The sequence below is a fragment of the Amphiura filiformis genome, chromosome 2 (assembly GCF_039555335.1).
Source record: "Amphiura filiformis chromosome 2, Afil_fr2py, whole genome shotgun sequence".
Taxonomy (NCBI): domain Eukaryota; kingdom Metazoa; phylum Echinodermata; class Ophiuroidea; order Amphilepidida; family Amphiuridae; genus Amphiura; species Amphiura filiformis.
In genome coordinates, this window is record NC_092629.1 from 60,580,398 (window position 1) to 60,605,184 (window position 24,787).

Consider the following 24,787-nt stretch of genomic DNA (forward strand, 5'->3'; position numbering starts at 1 on the left):
GTCAAGCAAACTTGGTTTGTGTAAAGTCAATTATATTGCACTCATTTTTCAATGAAATCATTATAATGATCACTGTGAAGCTGCCAATTAACAACTTACAAACTTGGCTGTCAACCATTTATCAGGCAACAATTGTGCATCATTTTCCTCAGCAAAATATACCAACAAGCAATATCAGGTGAGAAAGGGTGTAAAACAACATCCATTGCAGGCATTGACTTGATGTGCCCCAGTGTTCACTCTTCAAAAAGCTCCCCTAACTTCCTCAGGAGAGTGATATGAAGCTCACTAGTCACCTACAAGTTTTTACAACCCAATCATGTTCAATTTAAACCACTCCCCTTGCAGCTCACCTGAACATCCTCACAAGAGTGATGTGTTGCTCACCTTCATATTATCAAAACTCTTTGATGTTCAATTTGAATCACTCCTCTCACAGCTCTCCTGAACAACCTCAGGAGAATGGTGAGAAAAGTGACAGCCATCTATCCCTTAAAGTTCACTCGGAGATATAGCTCAACAATTTAAATCACTCTCTGACAGCTCTCTTAAACATCCTCAACAGAATGATGTACACCTCATCCACAATTCTTAAAACTCAATGTTCAAATGACAACTCTCAAAAAACTTCAAAACTTCCTAATGTTCAATTCAAATCACTCTTCTGACAACTCTCCTGTCATCTGCTGTGTAAGTTTCCCTTCATCAATGATAATGGTTCTTTGATACCAGCGGGTATGGTCTCTCCACTACGGTTGTCACTATCTGATTGGCGAACACAAAGTTTTTAACTCTCTCCATGATGAAGATGAACAGGACTAATACAGCCAAATACTGGATCCATGCAAACTTCATGACTTGCCAGAAACCTGGCACATAAGTAAACTTGCATAGTCAAGGAAAAATTAACAATCAATTTGATAAATGATTATTAAATGAATACTTTTAAGTATTTATGTTTAAAAACATTCCTTGATTTACTTATTTATTTGAAAAATATCTCATATGTACACTGAAACAAGAGCTTAAAAAAAGCACATAACACAAAGCGATGCAGCATTTTTCTTTAAATCATATGCAATATGAAAATTGATCAGTTTTAAATTAAGAGTACTTCAGAATTGGCTGATGACTAGTGCTATGGAATTATTGCAGTTTATTCCAATATTTGAACATTAATTATTGTATAGTAATGGGACATTTTTTTAAACTTAAAGGTGGGTGACCCAATTGATTGACAGGTCTTCTGAATTTGGTAAGAGATGGAAGCTCATGTTGAAAGTTTTGGGCCTCAGACATGTTTAGTTTAGACAGCAGAACAAAAAAGTGACAACAGGACCATCACAAGAGCATGCAATGTAATGCAATATAATCTGCAATGTAGGCTGTCACTTTGCGTGCTTTACTTTGTTGTACACAACTTTTAATAATTTGGTAAAATTTGATATTTTCTCTTTAAATCACTCTATTTCTAAGGTAAAAGAATAGAAATAAAAGTTGCCGCCTTATCCAGGTATGAGAATAAAGTTTGAAAAAGCCTGCTAAGGCATGTGAAATGAGGCTAAAAAGACCAAAAAATGGGCTGAAATTAAAAGAAAGTGTGTAAATTTGGACCACTAAAAAAGCAGGAAAATTCTCATGCCTGCTTATCCTTTACACCCTAGTAATGTGTCCTTGGCAGTTAAAATGTTTAAATAATGGGTGAGGCACTGCCTTTATTACCTCTGACACATTATTGGGGTGTAAAGGATTACCCTTTATTTCTTAATTACATATTGAAACAAGAAAAGGATATGGAATAGTTTCCACTGGAAAGTGGATAGTGCCTTTGAGTATGAGTGGTTGTCCTGCTCCTCTACCAGTCTGTACTACTGGATAATCACACTGTAACTTGGTTGTCACTGAGGAAACAAAACAAACATACAAACAATCAAACACAACACCAATGGTATTATAATATTCTGTCGGTCCGTGTCACGTCACTTCCGGTTGATGATGTTCGAGTGAAAACAAGTCCCTGATTTGATTTTTGTTGATGATTTCTGTCATTGGTGTTATGTAAATTTCGACCGCAAATAGTCAGTGGAATCACACAACCGTTTCTAAGTCTTCAGAGTGGAAGAAACTTACTTGATTTACCGTTTATATACTGACAAACTTAAAATTAAATTCCATGGTCGAGTGTTGTTTTTTCCGAAATTGAATGCCACTCCAGCAACATCGCTATGTAGCCTCCTTTACAGTCGGTTTCTGTTGTTCATAACAAACCGTGAGCCAAATGCAGTTTGGGCCCGAGACTATAGATAGCCCGGATGTCCGACCAACAGAATAGGCATTATTTGTGACATCTCTGATCCAACCAGGCCAACAGGGCATAAGGACCTGGTGCAGAAACTCGCTGACTAAGTCAACATTGTCTCGGAGCATTTTGATGGCTTTCCTGCATCTTGCATTTGCAAGACACAGCGTGCTGATGAATTAATATAGTTCAGCCGAATCACTGTCTTCGTGTGTAATTATGGGCATCGACTTCGAAACATCTTGCCATTGTCTTGCTCTTTGGTTTGCCATCAACACATATCAAAGGTCATAATGATATTTGTCAAGTGTTATAAGCCGATTGCGTGAAATGCAGGAGTTGAGCCAATGAACGGCGACTGAACATGGCTTTTTATCGGACAGACACACATTTTGTTATTGCATACCGCAAAGGTATTTTTATTTCTCAGAATAGTTGCATCGTCTTGGGTTCCGGGCACGCCGACAAGTTAGTCAGCAAGATTTTGCACCGAGTACTAATATATAGTGCGTGTCTCATCTCAATTCAAGTTTAGAGTAACGCCAAGTTGAATTTCGCAGTGGCAGATTTTAATCAGTCCGTTTATGTGGTTACTTTGCCAGCGTAAGGACAAATTACCCTTCTATGCATATCTAGACCTATATGCTTCATTTATGTATACGCTTCGAAAGGATTAGGTTAGCACACACGATTAGAATATGCCACTGTGAGATGCAACGTGACGTTACTTTCAACTTGGGATGAGACTAATAGCCGGCATTGAATCGCATTTTGATACACAATCTACCCATATAGTCCAGTCAATCTTTAAACAAATTAGTGGTGTCACCCATCACTAATTGCAGCAGAATTTGTTTCACTTTTATACATTTTAGAGATGTCCCCTGAACATCATACCAAAAATATACTAAAATATACTTGGTGGAAAGGTAGTTTTTGGCGGGAAAAGGTCATACAGGGTAAAATTTCAAAATTGCTTTAATCTTTTTAAAAACTATACCAAAGCATTCCTCTAGTCTTAAGGATTCAGAAAAAGTATAGTTTGTCATATCTGTGATGTACCATTCTTATAAGTTATAAGCAAAAAGGTCAAAGGTCAAATTTTGGGCTCCACGTGGGTCAACTTCGAAAAAATGCTCAGATTTCTTTGAAAATGGTCTCAATGTGTTCGTCCTTTAAAAACACTCCAACATAAGAATAGTTTGACATATCTTGCATGTTTCGTTACCTAGGTAGCAGGGTAAAAGAGGTCATTGACCATTGAACTCTATTGACCCCGACCTAGTTTTCGATGTTACGCATGTAATTAACCAACCTAAACAGTGCAAATATTCTTTAAATGAATTATGTTTGCAAGCTGAACAATCTGAGACCATTTTGGTTAAAATCCGACAATTTTTAGTTTTTTGACCTCTGTTGAACCCAACATTTGACCTTTGACCTTTTTGGTTATAACTCAAGAACCGTACATCACAGATATGGCAAACTATACTTTTTCTGAATCCTTATGACTAGAGGAATAATTTGGTATAGTTGAAATTTGACCCTGTATGACCTTTTCCGCTAAAAACTACCTTTCCACCAAGTATATTTAGTATACTTTTTGTATGCTGTTCAAGGGACATCTCTGACATTCATAGGAGTGAAAAAAATTCTGTTGCAATTAGTGGTGAGTCAAAACCCACTTTGACTGGACTAATACTGCTATGCAACTACTGATAAGTATACCATATTGCTATACAAATGAAAATATTGTCAACACTAAATTATGCCATGCAGGCCAAAGAATTTAACAAAAAATTAAAAATTAGGTGGTTAATTATCGTCATCAACTTGGCCAATATTCAAGCACGCTATTGCTGGCTGAGATATCTCTAGCATACTCAGATATGAAGTATATTTGTCTATTTGTCTATTTTCACTTGTATCTGAATTCCACATTTTGGAATGCTTGGATCAGATCACATAAAATTTACAAGGCCAAATAGTGTTCATTGAGATTATTTTGCCATGTAGGGTTGTAAAATTCCGGGAGTGGAAAGTTTCCACGGAAATTTTGGGAATAAACGGAATTAACGGGAATTTTTGGGAATTTTGGGAATTTTCAGGAATATTCGGGAATTTTCATTCAAATCTAAAAATCAAAGTTTAAACAGGGGAATCACTGTGTAGATTAGGGTATTGGAGTAATTTATAAGAGCATACAATCATAATAAAGAACTTCAAGAATGATCAATATCCGTTTTTATCAAAGAAAACAACAAGCATGACCAGATCTTACTGCGTTACGTTTTTGTTCTGTAAAACATTTTACATTAGCCAGTACAATGAGTTTTGAAACAATAACCACAAACTCTGAAGGGATAATCATTTTCTTAAATCTTATTTGGCCTACATAAAGACTTATATTATTTTAGTAATAGAATACTTTTAGCACAACCAACATTTTTGTTACCAGCTTACCAGCTAAGGGACCATTCACAAACACTTGTAAGGGGGCCTGATGCAAAAAAATTTTATCACGAAAATTTTTTGGGGCCCCCCTTTACAGACCTCGAAAATTTCAGGGTCCCCCTTTTTGACATGAAAATTATGGGTCAACCCCATAGAAAAGCATATAAACTCAATTTTCCAGGAAAATTTGGTCATTTTTTTCAGGGCCCCACCCCTTAGGAGGGTCAAAAATTTTCAGGGCCCCCCCCCCCTTTTTGCATCAGGCCACCCCTTACAAGTGTTTGTGAACGGTCCAAAAGTGATCTTGAATATTAAATTAAAACTCTCATTCAGAGATAAGATGCGAACTACAAAGATCTTGCATGAGTTGATGTCCGGGAGTTAACGTCGTCTGTTCAGTTTTGTTTTTTTTACGTTTGGTTGAAATTTTACAGCATTCATATCCATTATTCAAGAAGTACATGTAGTATCACTTGTGATGTTAAAATATTTAACAAATGATTTCTGAAAATGATAAGAAAATTTTCCATTTTCATAGCAATTTGAAGAGGTTTGATTGAGGAAGTCAATTATATGCCATGGCAAGTTGCATCATCAATTAAAATGACTCTCATATTCTAAAGGCAAAATAAATAGGAATGTTTGTCTCAGTGGCTATTGAAAAATCCCAACTGCATACATTTTTGGTTAAGAAATAGCAATGAACTATTATAAGGAAGGCCACTGGCAATGAATTCATAGTTGCTTCTTGGAGCGCTCGTCATTTTTCAAAACTGACCAAAACTTTCATTATTTTCATTCAAATCTCAATTTTCTGAAGTTGATGTCATTAGGATAGTGTTTACTTGTCAGTTATGTTTGTCTCATTCTTGTAAGCATTTTAGCAGTGCTTTGCTGCAGTAGCGGTAGATTGTGTGCTAAATAATGGAAATTTAAAAATCCCTCGTCACTTTCCGATTTTTATTTCACTATTATGAGCAAAATGAACCTATGATATGCTGCAGTGACTGAGCAACATTTGGAACATGTTTTATGTTTGAATCCAATCCTCTACAAATAGCAAATAATGAAATGATGCCAAATAATGAAGTCATTGCCCATGGCCTAATGGTAATTGGGAATCCCCAAAATATGCAACATTTTAGGATGAAAATATGCAAGATGCTGGACTTGGAAAATCCCACATGAAAAAAATCTTTGTCATTTTTTTAATACTGAAAATCTGTGGTAAAAGAACATAAACAAGGCATATTCTTCATTGGTAGCACTTATCTGATTGTAAACATCATGCATATATGTTGTGAAAAGATTAAATTTGCTTTCAATTTGCTTTCCCAATGAGTAAATATTAAAATACAAGTTAAAAACATAATAAAAGCCAATAATTGAAAATTCCCAAAATTCCCAATATTCCCGGGCCCTTCAAAACTTTCCGGGAAACTTTCCCTTTACAACCCTAGCCATGTGCCTGGTCAAGTGGGATTTGTGCTTGTTTGCATTGTGTGACTAATGCATTCTGTGGCGGCACCAGGAAAATCAACAAATTTTGTGGAAAGTTAGAAAGTGGAAATTTATGTAATTTGGGGGATTTTGCCTCAAAATTGTGGGGGGAAGAAAAATATTGGGGAGGGACAAATCCCCCATAGCGCTGCCACTGAATGCATTATCCCGATAACATCAAGCAACCCTAATGCTGACAACTCAAATTATCTTTTAATATTAGGTTTTTGTTAATGCGGGATGTTCACTCTTTTGGTCTCCATGCAAACCAATGGCAGATTGAACATAGTGTTATATGTCTAATCTCTTTGATATGGATAAATATATTACAAAATTTATTTCCTGCCTGGGTCCACCCTTCAGACTACCCAGAGAGATGGTGATTATTCAAGTGGTAATTGCAGTGGCATTGGCCCAACTGCCTGTCTCCTAAAGTGCTGTACAAAGAACTACTTGAAATCCTTAATTCCACTGAGGAAGGTTTTAGAATTCCAACCAAATTCCAAACAGTTTGAATAATACCAGATCCTACCATTTTCATCCATAAAAAACAGAAAATGTGTTAAAAAATTGTGTAATACCTAAATGGATTTGATAAATTTCAACAGTTTTCTACTGGAATTTAACATAAAACAGGCTAAAATTTCCAGCTAAATTGAACATTACGTGAAACTGGAATTATGATGGTAGTATAATCTTCCACACAGGTGTCTAGATTTTAAATGACATAGCCCATTGCTCCTCCAATTTAAGGCCAATAACTAATGCGGACCATACATGTTCAATCTTATTGATCAATATCAAAGACCCTAGATACAAGAGTGGATTCAAAATATAGTACACACACAATTTTGTATCCACTACTGCATCTAGGGTTCCCAATATTGATCAATATTTTGATTGGGCAAAAAAAAAAGAAGATGTTTACTTGCCCTCAACCGACCGACCCTAATTTTGGAAATCAGAAAAAAGTTGTTTTTTTCTATTTACTGTACAAAAGAATACCGACCCTATTTTTGGAAATTCCTGAAAAAGTTTTCAAATTTTTGCATTCTGAAGATGTAAAAAAATGTAAGAGCTTGTGTTCAACATTTTAGTTGTTTTGTAATGTTAGTTGATTCATTTTGACACCAAAATTGTCTGATTTTTCATAATTTGAGCCTTAATTAATACAAACAGTAGAGTTTGCTAGTAATTAAAAAAAAAGAAAAAAAAAGAAGAAATCCCGACCGACCGACCCAATTGTTAAATTCATTTGAGGGCAAGCAAACAATTTTTTTTTCTTGGCCTTGTGTATGGGCCGCATTAGACAGCTTTCCCCAGCTTGGCTCATTCAATGGGAGCTTAAGTATTGTGGCTGCAGTAAGCTGCAGCTTGGCTGGGGAAGGCTGCACACTGGTAAATAGGTATGGGCCCTTAAAGGAATTGTAACAAACGTGCTTACCATTTCTTCTTGCATAGTTGCTAAATATTGTAGTGAGTTGATAGTCCCCAGCAAATATACTCTCACTGTTGATGACAGGTACCTATAAACAAAGCATAGAACAAATAAATCATTACTCATTATATTACATTTTGTATCTTTTAGTCCCAATTTTCATAAATATTTTGTCAAAAGGTTATGGCATAGATGCCTACTACCCCCAGTGTTGTTCTACCTTCAGAGCTCTGCCAAGTGTCTTGGGATGTGCTCTCTTGGCATAGTTCACTTAAACATATAAACAATGCAGAAAATGGAAAGGCTCACACTATACTATAGTGATTTTAGGGTTTAAAGGAGGGTAACCCTATTGGTTTTGGATATGGATTATCTTAAAACTTACATACATTATCAAATATCGTCCCCTTTATGCAGCCTTGTGAAAAAACAGGGCCATTATCAGAGTAAACATGAATAAATATCAAACTTTGCAATCCGATACCTTGGTACGAGTGAATTGCATTCTGGGCAGGCAAACAATGTGCCGTAATTCCCGTGCCGCAGTGCGTGCGTGGTTGCACTGACAGCCACTCACTAACCAGTGCAGTATTTACAGTAACACGCTGCATTTTTATACCCCTCCCCACAACCAGTTTAGAAGGGGTGGCATAACTGTGGCATGCTCTCTAGTATAGTTTTCATATTGTGAGGAATATTTTGAATTCCAACCAAATGTAACAGTTTTAGCTGTTCCAGATCCAACATTTTTTAATCCAGAAACAAATTTACATGTTGTTCACCTAGCAGAGGTGTCTCTTCTTCCAGAAATTATAAAATATTCCCTAAACCTACTGTGCTGTGTCACATCCTTCCCCAGATTCTTCCACAAATGGAATAAAAAAAATGGACCCAAAAGGGGAAATTTTATGCTTCTTGTTATGTATCTAAACTGCTCCAAAAAAGAAACTTACCAGGTAAGAAATTTGTCTGTCAAATTCAAACGACAAATTGTGTTACACTAAATGGGATATGAGTGGAAGCAGTGTTAATTGACGCGAATTTTTACACCTCATTTGTTGCAAACGGATGAGTATTTTTGAAGTTATGCTTATTTAACCGAACCTATCCACTGGAATGAAAGTTGCACTCATACCACTTGAGATGGTTGGCAGTACGAGGGGGTATCAAAAGTTTTAGAAATCGCCCAGAAGTGAAAGAGCTATATCAATGAAATTTTGACAGTGCAATCACTGGTCCTTATGTACATTATGGTGCAAAAATGGTCTCATAAGTATGTGTACTTTTTTTTACAGGAGCTAGATGTCACAACCTGCCTATGTAACCGCATAACCAGCAAAATGGAGAAAATTGAGGCATGCAGCCTGATTAAGTTCCATTTTAAGGGTTACAGTGCCCAGAAAATCTGTGATAAAATAAAATTCCTTTTCCAAAAGCGACAGTGACATATCACAATCACCACCGAAGATAACTTTCATTTCATCATCAATTTTCTAGGCACTGCAACCCTTCAAAAGCAGGATCTTAATAATGCTGCTTGCCTCAATTTTCTCAATCTTGCAGTTTATTTGCAGTAACTGGGGCAGCAGGTTATTGGCATCTAGTGCCACATGTAAAAAAGTAAACATACCTATGAGACCATTTTGCACCATAATGTACATAAGGACCAGTGATTGCACTAACAAAATTTCATTGATATAGCTCTTTCACTTCTGGGCGATTTCTAAAACTTTTTGATACCCCCTCGTATACAGGTGTAATCAGTGCTCTCCTCTTCTTCTGTGCATGACTAACTTTCCTATTGCTTCTTGTGAGGATGAAGAATGATCAAAGTTCAATGACAATTGTCCTTATTCAATCATCTGAAGAAATTAAGTCGAATGAAAGAATCAATATGATGACCAGGGATTTAGGGGACCTTGGGTGTGTCCAGAGTATTGCGTTCATGTGGTCGTTGGTTCAAGACCTGACAAGACCAAGCAAGGAAGGTTTGAGCAGGAAAGTGTGAGTTGACAAAGAATAAAAGTTCTGAACATCCTTTCATGTGTCTGTTTATTGTGTGAATTCATTGGGGCGGACCTGCAACTTTCAAATTTGATAGTAGGCTTGTTCAAATGAGCATAACTTCAAAAGTTTTGATCTGTTTGCGACAAATGAGGTGTCAAACTACGCGTAAATGTACACCGCTTCCACTCATATGCTATTCAGTATAATACGATTTGTCGTTTGAACTTGACAGACGAATTTCTTACCTGGTAAGTTACTTTTTGGGACCAGTTTACATGTACTTTTCTTTCAGACATGAGACTTTCCTAAACTGAAAATGCATGTGAAATTGGGCAAAAAGTTGCAGAAATTTTGAAAAAAAAACTGAATTCAGTTTAAAAACTGAAAATTCGCATGCCTATTCTTTATCTTTTGTCCAAATACAACCGGTCCGGAGTGCTAGTGGGCGGGTCGCTTCATTCATTTCATTTCATTCGGCTGCGAAGCAGGCGACTACAAAGTTTCTCCATGTACTACGATCTGAAGCCAAAGTGGCAATGGCATCTGGCAGTAGAAAGTTGTCGAAATCCCCCATCAGTTTTTGCACATGTAGGATGTTCTTTGCCTTCCAGGTCTTCTTTTACCATGTAATGGGGTGTAGAGAGCATATCTTCTGCATGGTTCATCTTCCTGATGTCCCAGGAATCATAGTTGTCGTGATCTGACAGAGTTGATAAGAGGCACAGTGTTGGTGATGGTATAGACCCTTTCATTACTAACATGGTCAGTGCGCTTGATGTTCAGCATTATCCTGTAACATGATGTACCAAAAGCGTTGATCTTATTTTCCATGTCAGTAGATATCACCCAGGACTCGCAGCCATAGAGCAATACTGTAACACAAGTGGTGTGAAACAGTTTGACTTTTGTTGCAACAGTGATTGTTGGACTTCTCCACAGGTGCTCCAGTTTCCAAAATGCATACCAAGCAAGCGCCTTCCGTCGGGAGAGGTCACTGGTGCTAGAGCCCATCATGGAACCAAGATATTTGAAATCAGTGACATACTTGATGGGTTCTCCGTATACTTGGAGTGGTGGCTGAGGATTGCAGTTGATGGTCATGTACTCAGTTTTGGGAACACTGATGACGAGACCCAGGCTTTCTGCTGCAGCCGCTGTTCTGATCAGCTGTGCCTGTGCCCGCGGGATGGAAGGTTCAAGTAAGGCAATATCATCAGCGAAATCCAAGTCGTTCAAAACCTTGGCAGGATAACGCCTGGAGCGACGTGGGTGTGTTTCAACGCCACTGTTAGTCCCCTCGGTAGCCATCATCATCAAATATTGAAATAGTTGATGAGAACAATGAATAGGAATGGGGCTAGAACATCCCTCTGCAATACTCCAGTAGTCACTAGGAAGGGATCCGAGATGTTGCCATCTACCAATACGGCACTTTCCGAATTTGTATACAGTACACGTATTGCCTTTACAATGCTCTCTGGGATACCATAGTGCCGCAAAACAGAAACATCATCTTCCCGTTGATTGAATCAAAGGCTTTCTTGAAGTCAATGAATGTTATAGTTAGTGGAAGTTAGTAACTATGGAAAGCCTCCATGATTCCACGGGTCGCTATGTACCAAAACCATGATGGCATTTGACAGTGTGACCTTCAGTGTCAAATATAATTAGATACAAAAAACAAGGCGGTTCTCGAACCACGAGTCTCGCCTGCTTTTGCGACCGCCTGCTTTTTCAATTACCTTTGGTAGCGGTAAATGAATTTGGCGGTTATTGGCTGGGCACGATTATCTGGCTGATGGTGACTGTACCCACCAAGTGTCATGCCCATGCAACAGTTTTTACTAATTTGACCTCAGATGACCCCTGGTGACCCTGAAATGACCTTCCAAAAATTTGGCTCTAAATGTTGACGGGACCCACCAAGTTTCATGCCTATCCGACAGTTTTTACTAATTTGACCTCAGATGACCCCTGGTGACCCTGAAATGACCTTTAAAAAAATTTGGTTTCAAATGTTGACTGTACCCACCAAGTTTCATGCCCATACGACAGTTTTACTAATTTGACCTCAGATGACCCTGGTGACCCCGAAATGACCTTCTAAAAATTTGGCTTCAAATGTTGACTGCATCCACCAAGTTTCATGCCCATCCGACAGTTTTTACTAATTTGACCTCAGATGACCTCGAAATGACCTTCCAAAAATTTGGCTTTAAATGCTGACGGTACCCACCAAGTTTCATGCCCATCCGACAGTTGTTACTAATTTGACCTCAGATGGACCCTGGTGACCTCGAAATGACCTTCCAAAAATTTAGCTTAAAATGTTGACTGTACCCACCAAGTTTCATGCCCATACGACTGTTTTTACTAATTTGACCTCAAATGAGCCCTGGTGACCTCGAAATGACCTTCCAAAAATTTGGCTTTAAATGTTGACTGTACCCACCAAGTTTCATGCCCATCCGACAGTTTTACTAATTTGATCTCAGATGACCCCTGGTGACCTCGAAATGACCTTCCAAAAATTTGGCTTAAAATGTTGACTGTACCCACCAAGTTTCATGCCCATACGACTGTTTTTACTAATTCGACCTCAAATGACCCCTGGTGACCTTGAAATGACCTTCCAAAAATTTGGCCTTAAATGTTGACTGGACCCACCAAGTTTCATGCCCATCCGACAGTTTTTACTAATTTGACCTCAGATGACCCCTGGTGACCTCGAAATGACCTTCCAAAAATTTGGCTTCAAATGTTGACTGTACCCACCAAGTTTCATGCCCATCCGACATTTTTTACTAATTTGACCTCAGATGACCCCTGGTGACCTCGAAATGACCTTCCAAAAATTTGGCTTTAAATGTTGACTGTACCCACCAAGTTTCATGCCCATACGACAGTTTTACTAATTTGACCTCAGATGACCTCTGGTGACCTTGAAATGACCTTCCAAAAATTTGGCTTTAATGTTGACTGGACCCACCAAGTTTCATGGCCATATGACAGTTTTTACTAATTTGACCTCAGATGACCCCTAGATGACCTCAGTGACCTTGACCCACTAACAAATATGAACGGTTCTGTCTCGGGTCAAGATGCACCCACCCACCAAGTTTGAGGAACGTATGCGACTCATAGTCTCCGAGAAAATAGGCGGAAAGCAAACTTTAACCAAAACTTTAACCAAATTTGTCACATACACACACACACCCCCACATACATACATACACACATACATACGGAAAAGTGATTATATAGTCTCCTGCCTTATCAGGCGAGACAATTATGCACCCATAACAAACAAATTATCAAGATGTGACACAATCTGGTCCATGCAGGCCAAAGGCGGCAAATTTAAAGGCTAAAATATGGAGTAAAAAACAAGAAAATGCACATAACAAAACCTCTTTAGAACAAAGTACATGTATGCTAGACCTTGGTATTTTCAGTATATGAAAGCCAAATGTTTGAATAAGGTAATAATTATAGTAACTCAAGTTTAAAAAATGCCTCCTTTGGCGCCCATGGAGCAGATTGTATCACAAATGCAAGAAATGTCAGATTAATGGCTTTCATGGCTACTTACATCATATCTTGTATCCAGTCCTTTATGTGCTAGTGGTTCTTTTAACTGCAACTTCAGCTCACCCTCTATGTTGAATAGTGATATAGGTACAGGTCCTGTGTGATATGCATAGGCCATAGACTCCATGCGCACACTGGAAAATCTCTGTAGAAAAAAGAGCCAATAATAGGCGAGAAGATGAACAAAGAAGTTACTTGGCACCCCTGGGATTCAGTGGCGTACCATCATAGGGGCACTGGGGCTTTGTGCCTCCAATTGATTTGCAAATTTTGAAAATCCCAAAATTGCCGGAAAATGGCTTGTCCCCCCATCAGGCCCAGTGCCCCCGATCATGGTTGGTGCCCTCCCAATAGGATGATTCACGCTAGGCCACTGCCGGGATTCAAACCTTAAATCCTTCGGGTGCCAAGCACTATATCACCAGTAGCCACAGGTCTTTTGCTGGCCCTGCCAACAAAAGCATGTATAACAGAACGGTCGACTGCAGAACCGTCAGTACACACTTTTTCAATGGGAAATGAACTTTGCTGCTTGGATGATGTCACGATGAGGTTAGCATTTATTCCGTATTGAAAAGCGTGTACTGACGGATCTGCACTCGACTGGCCTCATAATATGACTTCTGATTGTGTCATGGCATCACATGGGAGATTTTATAGAGTTAGGGTTAAAATTATGAAATGAAAGTTATCATGGGTATCTACATACATAACCATTCAAAATACAGTGTATCTGAAGTGGAATTCATTTGATCGAAATAAGTGTATCCGAAAATCATTATAAGATAAACCAAGTTTGGCGCTGTTTGTACACTTGTTCCAAATTTTGTATGGTCACTTATATTTTAACATACGCTTATTAAAGTTAAAATGTAACTGTACATGTAGACTTATTTCAAGTCTTGTAATGATACTTACATTCAGTTTATATCCAAATATAAGAATAAGTTTGGCACTGTAGACTTGTTCCAAGTCTTGTAATGGTACTTCTATGTTGTAATGCAGCATGTCAGGGCGACCATCACGGTTCACATCTTCCTCTCTCGTCTGTCAATAGAGATAAATAAATTGTCACAAAAAAAAATCAATCAATAAATGGTTACCAGGGCCACTGCTTACGGTGATATAGTTCTAAATAATAAATGGTTACTATGAATGTGACCTACTCCCACAAAAGGAGCGTAAAGTTGTAAGTTGAGAGTTTAAAGATCTCCCAATTGTTGAGTTCCTGTTCTTTGTGAATGGTAAAAGGAACGACACAAACTTACAACTTAAAGCACATATCATGGGAACAGCTCATAAATATGTCACCTCCATTTAACAACTGGAATTGTTCAAATCTGGTCTTGAAAAGTACTTTTAAAATCATTGTGTGATTTTTGTAAGTATTAGTTTTCTTTAAAAACAGGGTTGTACATGTAGCTAGCAAAGTTTGAGTGACGGGTGACAATTTACAGACACTTTATATTTTGAGCCAGATTTTAATGAAATAATTCAGTAAAATACAATGTTTTTAGTGGTGGGCTCCAGCAAGTGAGTGGTGTGCTCTATCACTCACTGCAGCTATATGTACAATTACAATCCTGTTTAAAGTCAAACTATTTTGTTCTTACCTCAGTATTTTGTATTCTCAGTTAGATATTGTTTTGGCAACTTTATTGCATATCCTGACAGAAGTATATCAATATGCATGTGCCATTTATTTTATACAGAACATAATCTCTTCTGGGTTGTGCATTGCAATAAATACAATGCAAGTACATTTATTTCTCTATGCCCTGCCTTGCCTATTTATTTCTAAAACCCTGCCAGGCCTTAAAATACATATGGCTCCAACTGTGAGAATTAAGGTGGTACTACACCCCTTGATAAATCAGTGACTATCTTTGCATTTTTCTCAAAAAATAATAACACACTGGTAACAAAAGTTATGTAAACTGAGCTCAAAAAGAAACTTATAAATTTTTACAACTTGTGAAACACAAGGTCATATCTTAAAATACTGTCAATCAAAATGAACCAAAATTACACACAGGATTACTTTAATACTCTACTCAAAACACATGTCAGTAACCAAGCAGTTGTCCAACTGACACAACAGCAAAATGCACTGTCATGGGACAGCTTCCTGGACTTCCTTCACTTTCACAGCCCAACATTTGGCACACAGGACAAAAAATCTGTGAGAATGCACATAAGATCCTTGCACAGATGATAAAACGGTGCTGCTTTCTGCTTTTCATACACTTTTTTCATGAAACCGGGCTGGGCTGTGAATGTGGTCCAGGAAGCTGTCCCATGTCAGTGCATTTTGCTGTTGTGTCAATTGGATAACTGCTTGGTTACTGACATGTGTTAAGAGTAGAGTATTGAAGTAAATCTGTGTGTAATTTTGGTTCAATTTGATGGACAGGATTTCAAGATATGACCTTGTGAAAAATTATAAGTTTCTTTTTGAGCTCAGTTTATATTATAGAGACAAAGAATCCAGTTACTACAATAGAATTTCAGTGACTCAAGACCAGCGGTACGTTATCTATGATAAGAAAAGAGGTACTACTAGAATGTACCTCATTTCTTAATCACTGAAATTTCAATGTTAAAGTAATTGGATTCCTTGCCCCTATACACAACTTTTGTTAGCGTACCAGTGTGTAGTTATTTTTTGAGAAAACCTTAAAGAATCAATTACCAGTTAGAAGATCAAAATTTAGTTTGTAATTATAAGGATCAATATTGATGACCCTTAAATCTTGCATACTGTATTACAAACACAGACGAGTTTGTGAGAATCAAGTTGGATTCACGCAAAGTTCAATGAAATTGCACCCCTGCTTACAGGACTGGCGCCATTTAAATCATCATTTAAATCAAATGATTTTTATTAAATCATTGATTTAAATCAACTTTCAAGTTTCATTTTTTTACCATTTTATGTAAGTTCATTTCATTCTTAAATTGACTGCTTTACTTCATTCCTAATGCTTCTACAACTTTTGGATACAATTAAAATACCTCAATGATGTCATTTTATCTAGTGCTAAAAAGTCATCTTCAAGGTGCAGAATTCAACAGGTTTTTTCCCCCATGATTTTACCTAATTTTTTCTTTGAAATTTTCACATGTAAAAACACGTTTTGATTTTTTGTAAATACCTGAGAAGATTGCGCATACATGTATGTCTAGCATTCCACTGGTCTCTTTGAACTTGATCATGGGTTATCAGTTCTTGGAATAAAAAAAAAATCAATATAAATATGAAAAAAATCTTGATTTAAATCAAATAAATCAATTTTTTTGGATTTTTTAAAATAAAAAAATCGCCAACCCTGCCTGCTTACCTTAACAAGTGGTACTCTAAGGTGGTCCTGCTGAAGCTGGTTATAATTCTGGTATGTACTCCAGGTTAGATAGGAACTATCTAGCAGGTCTAATACCATCATAATCTGGTGCTTGAATGACACTGATGGCTGCTCTCTGTAAAAGTCTTCTTTCAACCAGAAACCTTTGAAAAAGAATTTAAAAACCAAAAAATAAGACTCGAAATCGGTCATCTCAGTTTTTGATGCTCAAGGAGGGCAGATAATGTACCTTAACCCTAACAGGACGGTATACTATAGCTACAAAATACTACTTGATATATGCGCTGTTTGTGCATGCATCCCACGTGGTGTGATGACGCAATCGCCCTAAGTGATATATAGGCACGGTTTCGCTGACCAGCGAAGCCCAAGACCCGTGGCAAAGTGTCGTCGACCCAGTGCCTGGCATGCGAGGGGTCTCGGGTTTGAATCCCACCCAGAGCGAACAACTTCTTTCCTTCTTTTCTCTCTTTATTCCTTCCTTCTTTCCCTTCCCGTCGCCAAAAAGCCCTTGGAATTATGAAAGCTTTCGGGCCTCATAACTGCTTGTTGGTCTAAAGCAGGGTTCGCAGGTTTTTGCCCCAGGTGGAAAAAAACCATGGTTTTAATCGAGCCGGCAAAAATGGTAAAAATTAAAAAAACATCTTAAAACAAATTATTACAAAAATACTTTCCTATAACAACAAGAGCGATAACCGCACCTTAGCTGAACCATGTGGCTTCGGCAGTACATTGTGGTAGGCCTATACCACTGTCACAGTATGACGACCTTAATGACCTTAAATGAATTTTAAAACATGTTAAGAATGTCATAAGGATCATTGCATTAAAATTACAGCTCAATTGAAGCATTTTGAAAACCTGACCTTTGACCCTGTTATTGCCCCTTAATGACCTTAAAATGAATTTTAAAATATTTTCAACATGTTTAGAATGTCATCAAGATCATTGCGTTTAAATTTCAGCTCAATCGGAGCATTTTGGAAAACTTTACCTTTGACCCCTTTATGATCCCTTTTAATGACCTTAAATGAATCTCAAAATGTTTTTCAAATGTTTAGAATGTCATAAGGATCAATTGCATTTAAATTTCAGCTCAATTGGAGCATTTTGAAAACCTTGACCTTTGACCCCTTTATGACCCCTTAATGACCTTACATAAATTTTAAAATGTTTTAAACATGTTTAGAATGTCAATCGGAGCATTTTTGGTTAAAATGACCTTTTTTGGCCCCTGTGACCCCTGGATGACCTCTGACGTTTGGAAATATTTTTATTATATTCTTTATGTTTTCCTCTTTCATATGACACCACTCATGGCGTCATACCTTTGTGGCATTTAGAGATATGTCCATTTCAGACCAAATGGTTAGTCAGTTAGCTAGTAACATTCACTCATAGGCCCAGTCCCCGCACTCTGTGCATCCGCGGGTATTCATGCTTGTCGGTGAACTTTAAAAACACCCCTTTTGCATCTCATTTAGCGAAGTTTTAGGGAAAAACACCCCTTTTTTAGCGATTTCGCGAATTATTTGCCCTTCGACAATACCCTATTTTCGCTAAAACGCGAACGATATTTCTAATATACCCTTTTCTGGCAGAAGCGCGTAGGCTGCTCGATGAAAATACCCTTTTTTTTCAATTTCGCGAACACGTGGTTTGAAAAAAAACACCCCTTTTTTGTGTGTGTTTCGCGAATCGCGTTTCTTCATCTGAAAACACCCCTTATTTCGCGAAATTTTCGACGAGCATGAATACCCGCGGATGCACGGAGTGCGGGGACCGGGCTCATAGGCTAATACCATTTCATGGTTCAGCAAAAAGGCCAATTATAAGTAACAGATTGTAATTTTTGTAATTATAAGAAATTATATTAAGAAATAAAAGGCATGGGTTTCATTGCTCACTAATGCATTAAAACTGAAATGTGGCATGCATATCAAATTCAAAACTTTTCCATTTTGGGACATGATGAGACAAAAATATGTATTTTGATTTGATTTTATACATATGATTTATTGAAAGATTTTAGGAGCTTTCTGTATTAAATTTTTAACATTTGACCGACTATACATGAGTTTTTGCCATTTTTTCCGGTTTAAAACAGGCAAAAACATGTTTTTGCCAGCAAAAAAGTAACCCTGGTTTAAGTGTGTAACAGTATATTTAGAATGGCAAATACTTGATAAATTCACTTGTTATCGTCAAATTTTGGCCAAAATGATCATTTCTGGAGAAAATAAATTAAAAAAAACCCTTTTTTTAATATTAATTTATAAAAACTAGATAAAAATATCTTAACTGTGTTTTTATTTTTTTGAATTTTGACCATTTTGGGTGCAAATTTTATATTTTGCAAAATAAATGGTAGGCCTACCGGTACCGGATAATGTAACTTTCTCCTGGTGCATACAGGTTTTCTGTTCATTATGACGATACTTTTCCGGTGTCGCCATGTGAGCCCAGCTAGATATGATCACATTTTTAACAGGTGAGGGCAGGCTTCAGTAAGCTTCTTGTGCACCAAGATCCTGTCTTGATTCATTTTACCTTGACAGTCGCAAGGTGTCCTTTCGAACGTTCCAACGAGTCAAATAGGGCCCAAACTTACGCTAGAGTGAACATTATAATGCAATTGATTTTCTTACACGTAAAAATACGGCCAATTCAGAGAGAAAATCTTGTCGTATAGGGCCTACTATAGACAATTACTTTTTGTTGGACGCTGAGATAGGCCTATATCTTTTCACTAATTATATAGATACTCCATAACGTGTTCCCATGTTGAAAGTTGACAAGCTATTTCTGCTTGCTTAAAAGAGAGCACAATTAATATGCACATCCCAGATGCACACAGTATAGACAATTGAATACATGAATCCAACCCACCCAAGTCCATGGGAAGTGATTTTGAGAAAAACTAAACTGTATTAGGTATGACGATTAGCATTTCAGGGACTTCTTCTTCTTCTTCTTTCTGTTACTGTGCATAAACCTCCTAGGAGTATACTCGCACAAATGGTGGCACGCTCTCACACATAACAGGCATGAGACTCAAAGGCATAAAAAGATACTATATATATACAGGTTAAAAACAGGCTAGAAGGTACTGGCTTAGCTGAAGGCGGCGTCCTTGACCCTGGTCTTGAAGCGTCGACAGATGGTGAATCAACTACTTGCTGAGATAAGATGTTCCAAAGACGGATGGTGTCTGGGAAGAATGTCCCCTTCAGTAAAGTTGTACGAGTGCTTGGTATGGTGAATATATCTCTTGTTGTTCCCTCTGGTTGGTGTTTTGACAGGTATGAGCTGAGTGTCTGGAATGTCAATGAGCTGGTTTGTGATGCGATATATCATGGTGACCTTGGCGGTGGCTCTGCGATGTTGTAGGGAGTTCCACTTTAACTTCTCAAGCATGGTGGTGACACTACTTTCTCTGGAGTAGTCACCCATGACATACCGGGCAGCACTGCGATGGATGGATTCGACCTTGGCTGAATTCCTCTGTGTGTGGGGGTCCCAAACGCAACTGGCATACTCTGCTGTGGGACGAACAATAGTGTGGTAGCAGGTGGTCTTGATGTCTCGAGGGCACTTGCTCAGGTTGCGACGGAGGAAGCCAAAGGATCTCATTCCTTTCTTGGTGATGTTGTCGACATGTTTGTTCCAAGACAACTTGTTGGTGAGCTCGACACCTAGATACTTGGCTGATGGGACTGCCTCTAGTGGATGGCCATGAATGGAGCATGTTGAGATGATGGGATTTCGGCGTTTAGTGATATGGAGTACCTGGCATTTTCCTGGGTGAAATTCCATCAAACGTTTCCGTTCCCAATCCTGCAGTGCGTCCAGGTACCGTTGGAGTTGGGAGGAATCATCTATGTTGTTGATGACCCTGTATACCACACTGTCGTCGGCAAACAATCTGACCTGGGAGTCTTCAGAAATGCAGCAGTAATTGACATTAATGTTCTAATACCCAGAATGCAAAGTTCATCAATTTACTGTCAGGGTCTTAGCTAGAAATTGAGGGTTGCCTGTCATTTGAATAAAATTGCCTGTCCTAATTTGACCTGTAAAACATTTACCAGACATCTTTATAGCCCATTGGGGGTTCAAGCAGTTCAAATATGTGCTGATATGGCCTTCTCCTACAAATCTGGTCTACTAAAGAAGTCAATTTATCTTCTCAAAACATAAAATTTATAATAGCATCTGTCAAAGGCATTAATTTTGCCTGTCCCAGGAGCAAACTCCCTGCCTAAAATGTCGGCCAGACAGGTGGCTAGCAATTCAAATGTTCTATTTTAACCATATAGATGGCTTGACACCACTAAGAGTTCTGGTACAGAGGAACATCATGTAAGTATTTTGAATTTGTGTGAGTTTGGTTATGGTGGATTATTTCCCACAAGGTCAAATGGGGTCACAAGCGGGGGGGGTCTTTTGGCTGAGAGTCATCTTTGAGCCCTGTGAAATTTTTATTAAGCCAATGAGTGGTCTATCCTGCTATAGGGGGTCACACCTGAACCTATATTGCCAAAAGGCAAAATAGATGATGTCTGACATCTGGTATGAAGAGGAGACGGGAGGGGGGGGGTCAAAAATGGGAATTTGTCATGTGCGTCATCACGAAACAAGCGTTTTTAGATGTCTATATCAGCAAATGGGGGTGAGATACATTTTTTTTATAGTCCAGAATCTGGTTATTTGGGTCAAAGACACTAGGCCTAAAGATTCCAATTTGTAGCCTTGTAGCTTACCCCTTGGGAGTGCACACCAGTAAATACAAGTCTCCTACACCCTGGGAGGAAAAAATCAGTGTTTCAAACGAGGAAACATGCAATACGACTAAATTAAATACATTTAAATATATAGAAAAGGCTTAAAACCCAAATATTAGGCCCTGATTCATATTTAATCCTCATTTAAGGCCTGGAAAATAGATTGTCTGTGAGCAGGATCCGACTTTTTATGACGATTTGGCTAAACTTTCAAAATGTGTTATATTTCAGAAACACCAAGCTATTCGTATTTAAGGTGGCGTAAGCTGCATGGGCTATTGGGTGATCTAGTCGGCATTTTTCTGGAAAAAAATGCTGGACTCTATATAATTTCTACAATGGATGTCTTCATCTGACCTTCAACTTGCAGAAAGGGTAATAAGTTTTGAAGAACTGCGTCGCTCTGGAGTCAAGAAAATGACGTTTTCCCGGACCCTAAATATTACAAGTACACAAAGTCATTTATGGAGGCTATTTACTGGTGTGCACCCTTGGGGAAGATATAGATGTCTAAACTCGGAAGAAAATTCACGTCGCGACGCCTGTGAGCAAAAAGGGGGGTCTGTTCTCGGTTCTAGGCCGGTTCTCGGAAACGACAAGGTCAAGGAGTAGAGACCTACCATTTGAAATGTGTTCATTTGGCACATAGGGTTATGATATTTTATAAGTGATTTTAAACAAAATCTGAGAGGGTGACCAGCCAACCCATTAGGTGATTTGAGATGGACTGACCTTCATCCAAATTAATAACACAATAAATAATATAAATATCCAGTGCAAAAAATGTCAACGCTGTCCGACCGAATGACGATAGTGTACATATACTAGCATCGAATGCATATTAAACTAGAGTCAAATGCAGCAAACCTTTGACGGCGCGACTACCGCATGATGTTGCAAATTCGGAGCTAATAAGCAGCGTATGGGCGTGCGTGCCGCAGATCATTCATAAATTTCCGCTCTCAGCAATAGCAGATCGCCTCAGCAGCCAATCACTGAGACAAATGCGTCCAATTGCAGTAAATACGCGATGTATACTTAAAATACCCGCTCGTCAAAGGTTTACTGCATTTGACTAAATCGTGTGCAAATTCGAAGTTAGGGTTCTCGAGAAAGTATGGCTATACTAAAATGCAGAAAACCTTTTACGAGCGCGTATTGTAAGGATACATCGCGTATGTACTGCGTTGTACGCACTTGTCTCTGATTGGCTGCCAAGGTGATATGGTCGCATGTCACAAATAGGTCACCCCAAAATGGAGGAGCCGTAACATGAAAATGCTTTCTTCCCACTTCAAGTTTGGTTTATTCTAAAAGTATGATACCTATTTTAGAAAGTTTGGTGTCATTTTGTAGATAATTATGTTCTTTGTCAAATACAAAAAACCCCAAGTCAATTGGACAACTACTTTGAGATTTATACTTCAATATGTAAGATGTGTCAATGGAGGAGCTGGGGCGGGTGAGCGGGGCGGGTGAGCCCCATAGGGTTGTACACAAAATTGTGAAAATATGGCAAACTTCAAACCTTTGTATCTTAAAAAGTACAACTAGCATGGACACCAAATTGCATATATATTATCCTGGATTGTTAATCTACCTCATAGTAGATCAACTGTAACAAAAGATGTAACTAATTAATTGCCTAATTAAATACTAATTAAGACAGTTTTCCCTATATGTTACTGTACAAAGTGTGCACATAATGCTCCGACATTTCTAAATGGCCTATCTCTTGCCCGATTCAGTCTGTTTATTCAAAAGTACACATATTTTATAGGAAATTTGATGAGGAATTCAATTAGGCTATCAGTTTTAGTGCCAGACATGGAGAAAAAAAGTTTTGATTCATAATGGCATACAATTTGTAAACTTATTTTACAATTTTTGACCACCCTGGTCCCTGTATGTTTAACGCAAGGGATACCAAACTCTTTCTTCCTAATTTGTTGGAAGGGCCCATGCAATGTCTTTCTGAATCCATATTTATTTTGAGCTACATAGCTTTCAGAAAAAGAAAATATGGGGTTTACCATGACACGAAAGATGTTAATTTTGTTGATGTTCCACCCTGTATATTTCTTACCCACCCTGTATTATGATATTATAATTTGCTGATTTGGCATCCTTGTAATATAAGCTTTCCAGAAATGTATACTTTTAATGGTCTAAAATGTATTCATTAAAAGTTGTGTTGAAGTGAATCAAAATTGGTGATATTTTTATCATAAAACATTATGTTACACAAAAGATGACCAATTCATGACATGTGACCATATCTTGTTGCTGAGTGGAAATTTATGAATGAACCGTACGCGTTGTTAGCGCCGCATTTGCAACATCACGGTAGTCGCGCTCGTAAAAGGTTTGCTGCATTTTAGTATAATTCCACACACACAAGGCCCACTAAGGGGATATGGGTGACGAATTTTGCACCCGTACTTTGGTCTACAAATTTTATTTACTTAAACTCACCTTCACTCCTGTATGCTACAAGAAATGGTGGAATAACTGTAAAGAGAAACGCTAATATCATAAACAGTGTTGTTTTTGTGCAAATACCAGCTTTATAACGCTGTAAAACAGGAGTCGAGTACACTTCGTACACAGCCATCACAACATTTATTTACCTTATTTTTCGCGTTGTTTACAGTGTTGGGCGGTATACAATCAGCGGCGATTGTTGCAGTGATGAGTAGTATGGGAACCGATATCCCGTTAATATTTTAAGAGGCAGTCTCCCTTCACACCCTTATTGAATATGTACGGATTTGCGATATAAAAAAAAATAGAATTGTCTCTAAAAAATAATTTTGGTACATATTAGCATCAACAACTCACATGTAAAATATGAGCGTGCACAGCGCCCTCGTTCAGCTTTAAAAAAATCCTTGAAATTTCAGCCTCTTTGGAGGTGCATAACATCGTGCGCCATCATTATCCCAACCTGCATTTTGCATTTTTTTGAAGTACCAAATGGTTACATTACAAAAACCAAGAAAAAAAGTTGGGATCTTGATGGCGCACAAAATCAGCAAATCCAATGATTTGTTGAAAAGCGCCCTCGTGCAAACTTCAAAGCATCATAACTGTAGGCTACTCGCAAAGGGTTATGGGATTTACCGAAAAGGTCAATTAAAGACCTAAATGGTAAGTTTCATTTTTCAGCAAAACGTTTTTGGGATTTCGATGGCGCATGTAGTTAAACAGCGGCGGCGCCACAGGGGGGACAAGGGGGGCGGCCGCCCCCCCCCCCTATTAGGCCTATTTGCAAAAAAAAAAAAGAGGTAAAATGGAGGAAAAAGAAGAGGGAGGAGAGAGAAAAGGGAAGGGAGAGAAAGAGAGGAGGGAA

General features: G+C 38.1%; 1 protein-coding gene across 1 annotated transcript; it reads right to left on the reverse strand.

The window, feature by feature from the left end:
- LOC140146490 (transmembrane protein 231-like) lies at nucleotides 1-24,057 on the reverse strand. Its single transcript, XM_072168355.1, has 7 exons — nucleotides 23,911-24,057; nucleotides 16,631-16,794; nucleotides 14,208-14,336; nucleotides 13,291-13,434; nucleotides 7,698-7,779; nucleotides 1,796-1,901; nucleotides 1-880 (listed from the first exon to the last, which is right to left on the reverse strand). The coding sequence occupies exons 1-7, from the start codon at nucleotides 24,047-24,049 to the stop codon at nucleotides 706-708; spliced, it is 939 nt and encodes a 312-aa protein (XP_072024456.1). The 5' UTR covers nucleotides 24,050-24,057; the 3' UTR covers nucleotides 1-705.
- Between the last annotated feature and the right edge of the window lie 730 nt (nucleotides 24,058-24,787).

What these genes read in the sequence shown, in the direction of transcription:
- LOC140146490 (XM_072168355.1), bottom strand. Translation starts at nt 24,049, where the DNA reads ATGGCTGTGTACGAAGTGTACTCGACTCCTGTTTTACAGCGTTATAAA. An exon ending in TTAGAGTACCACTTGTTAAG is followed by an intron (nt 14,337 to 16,630) that starts GTAAGCAGGCAG and finishes CTCTATTGACAG; the next exon opens with ACGAGAGAGGAAGATGTGAA. An exon ending in CAACTATGCAAGAAGAAATG is followed by an intron (nt 1,902 to 7,697) that starts GTAAGCACGTTT and finishes TTGTTTCCTCAG; the next exon opens with TGACAACCAAGTTACAGTGT.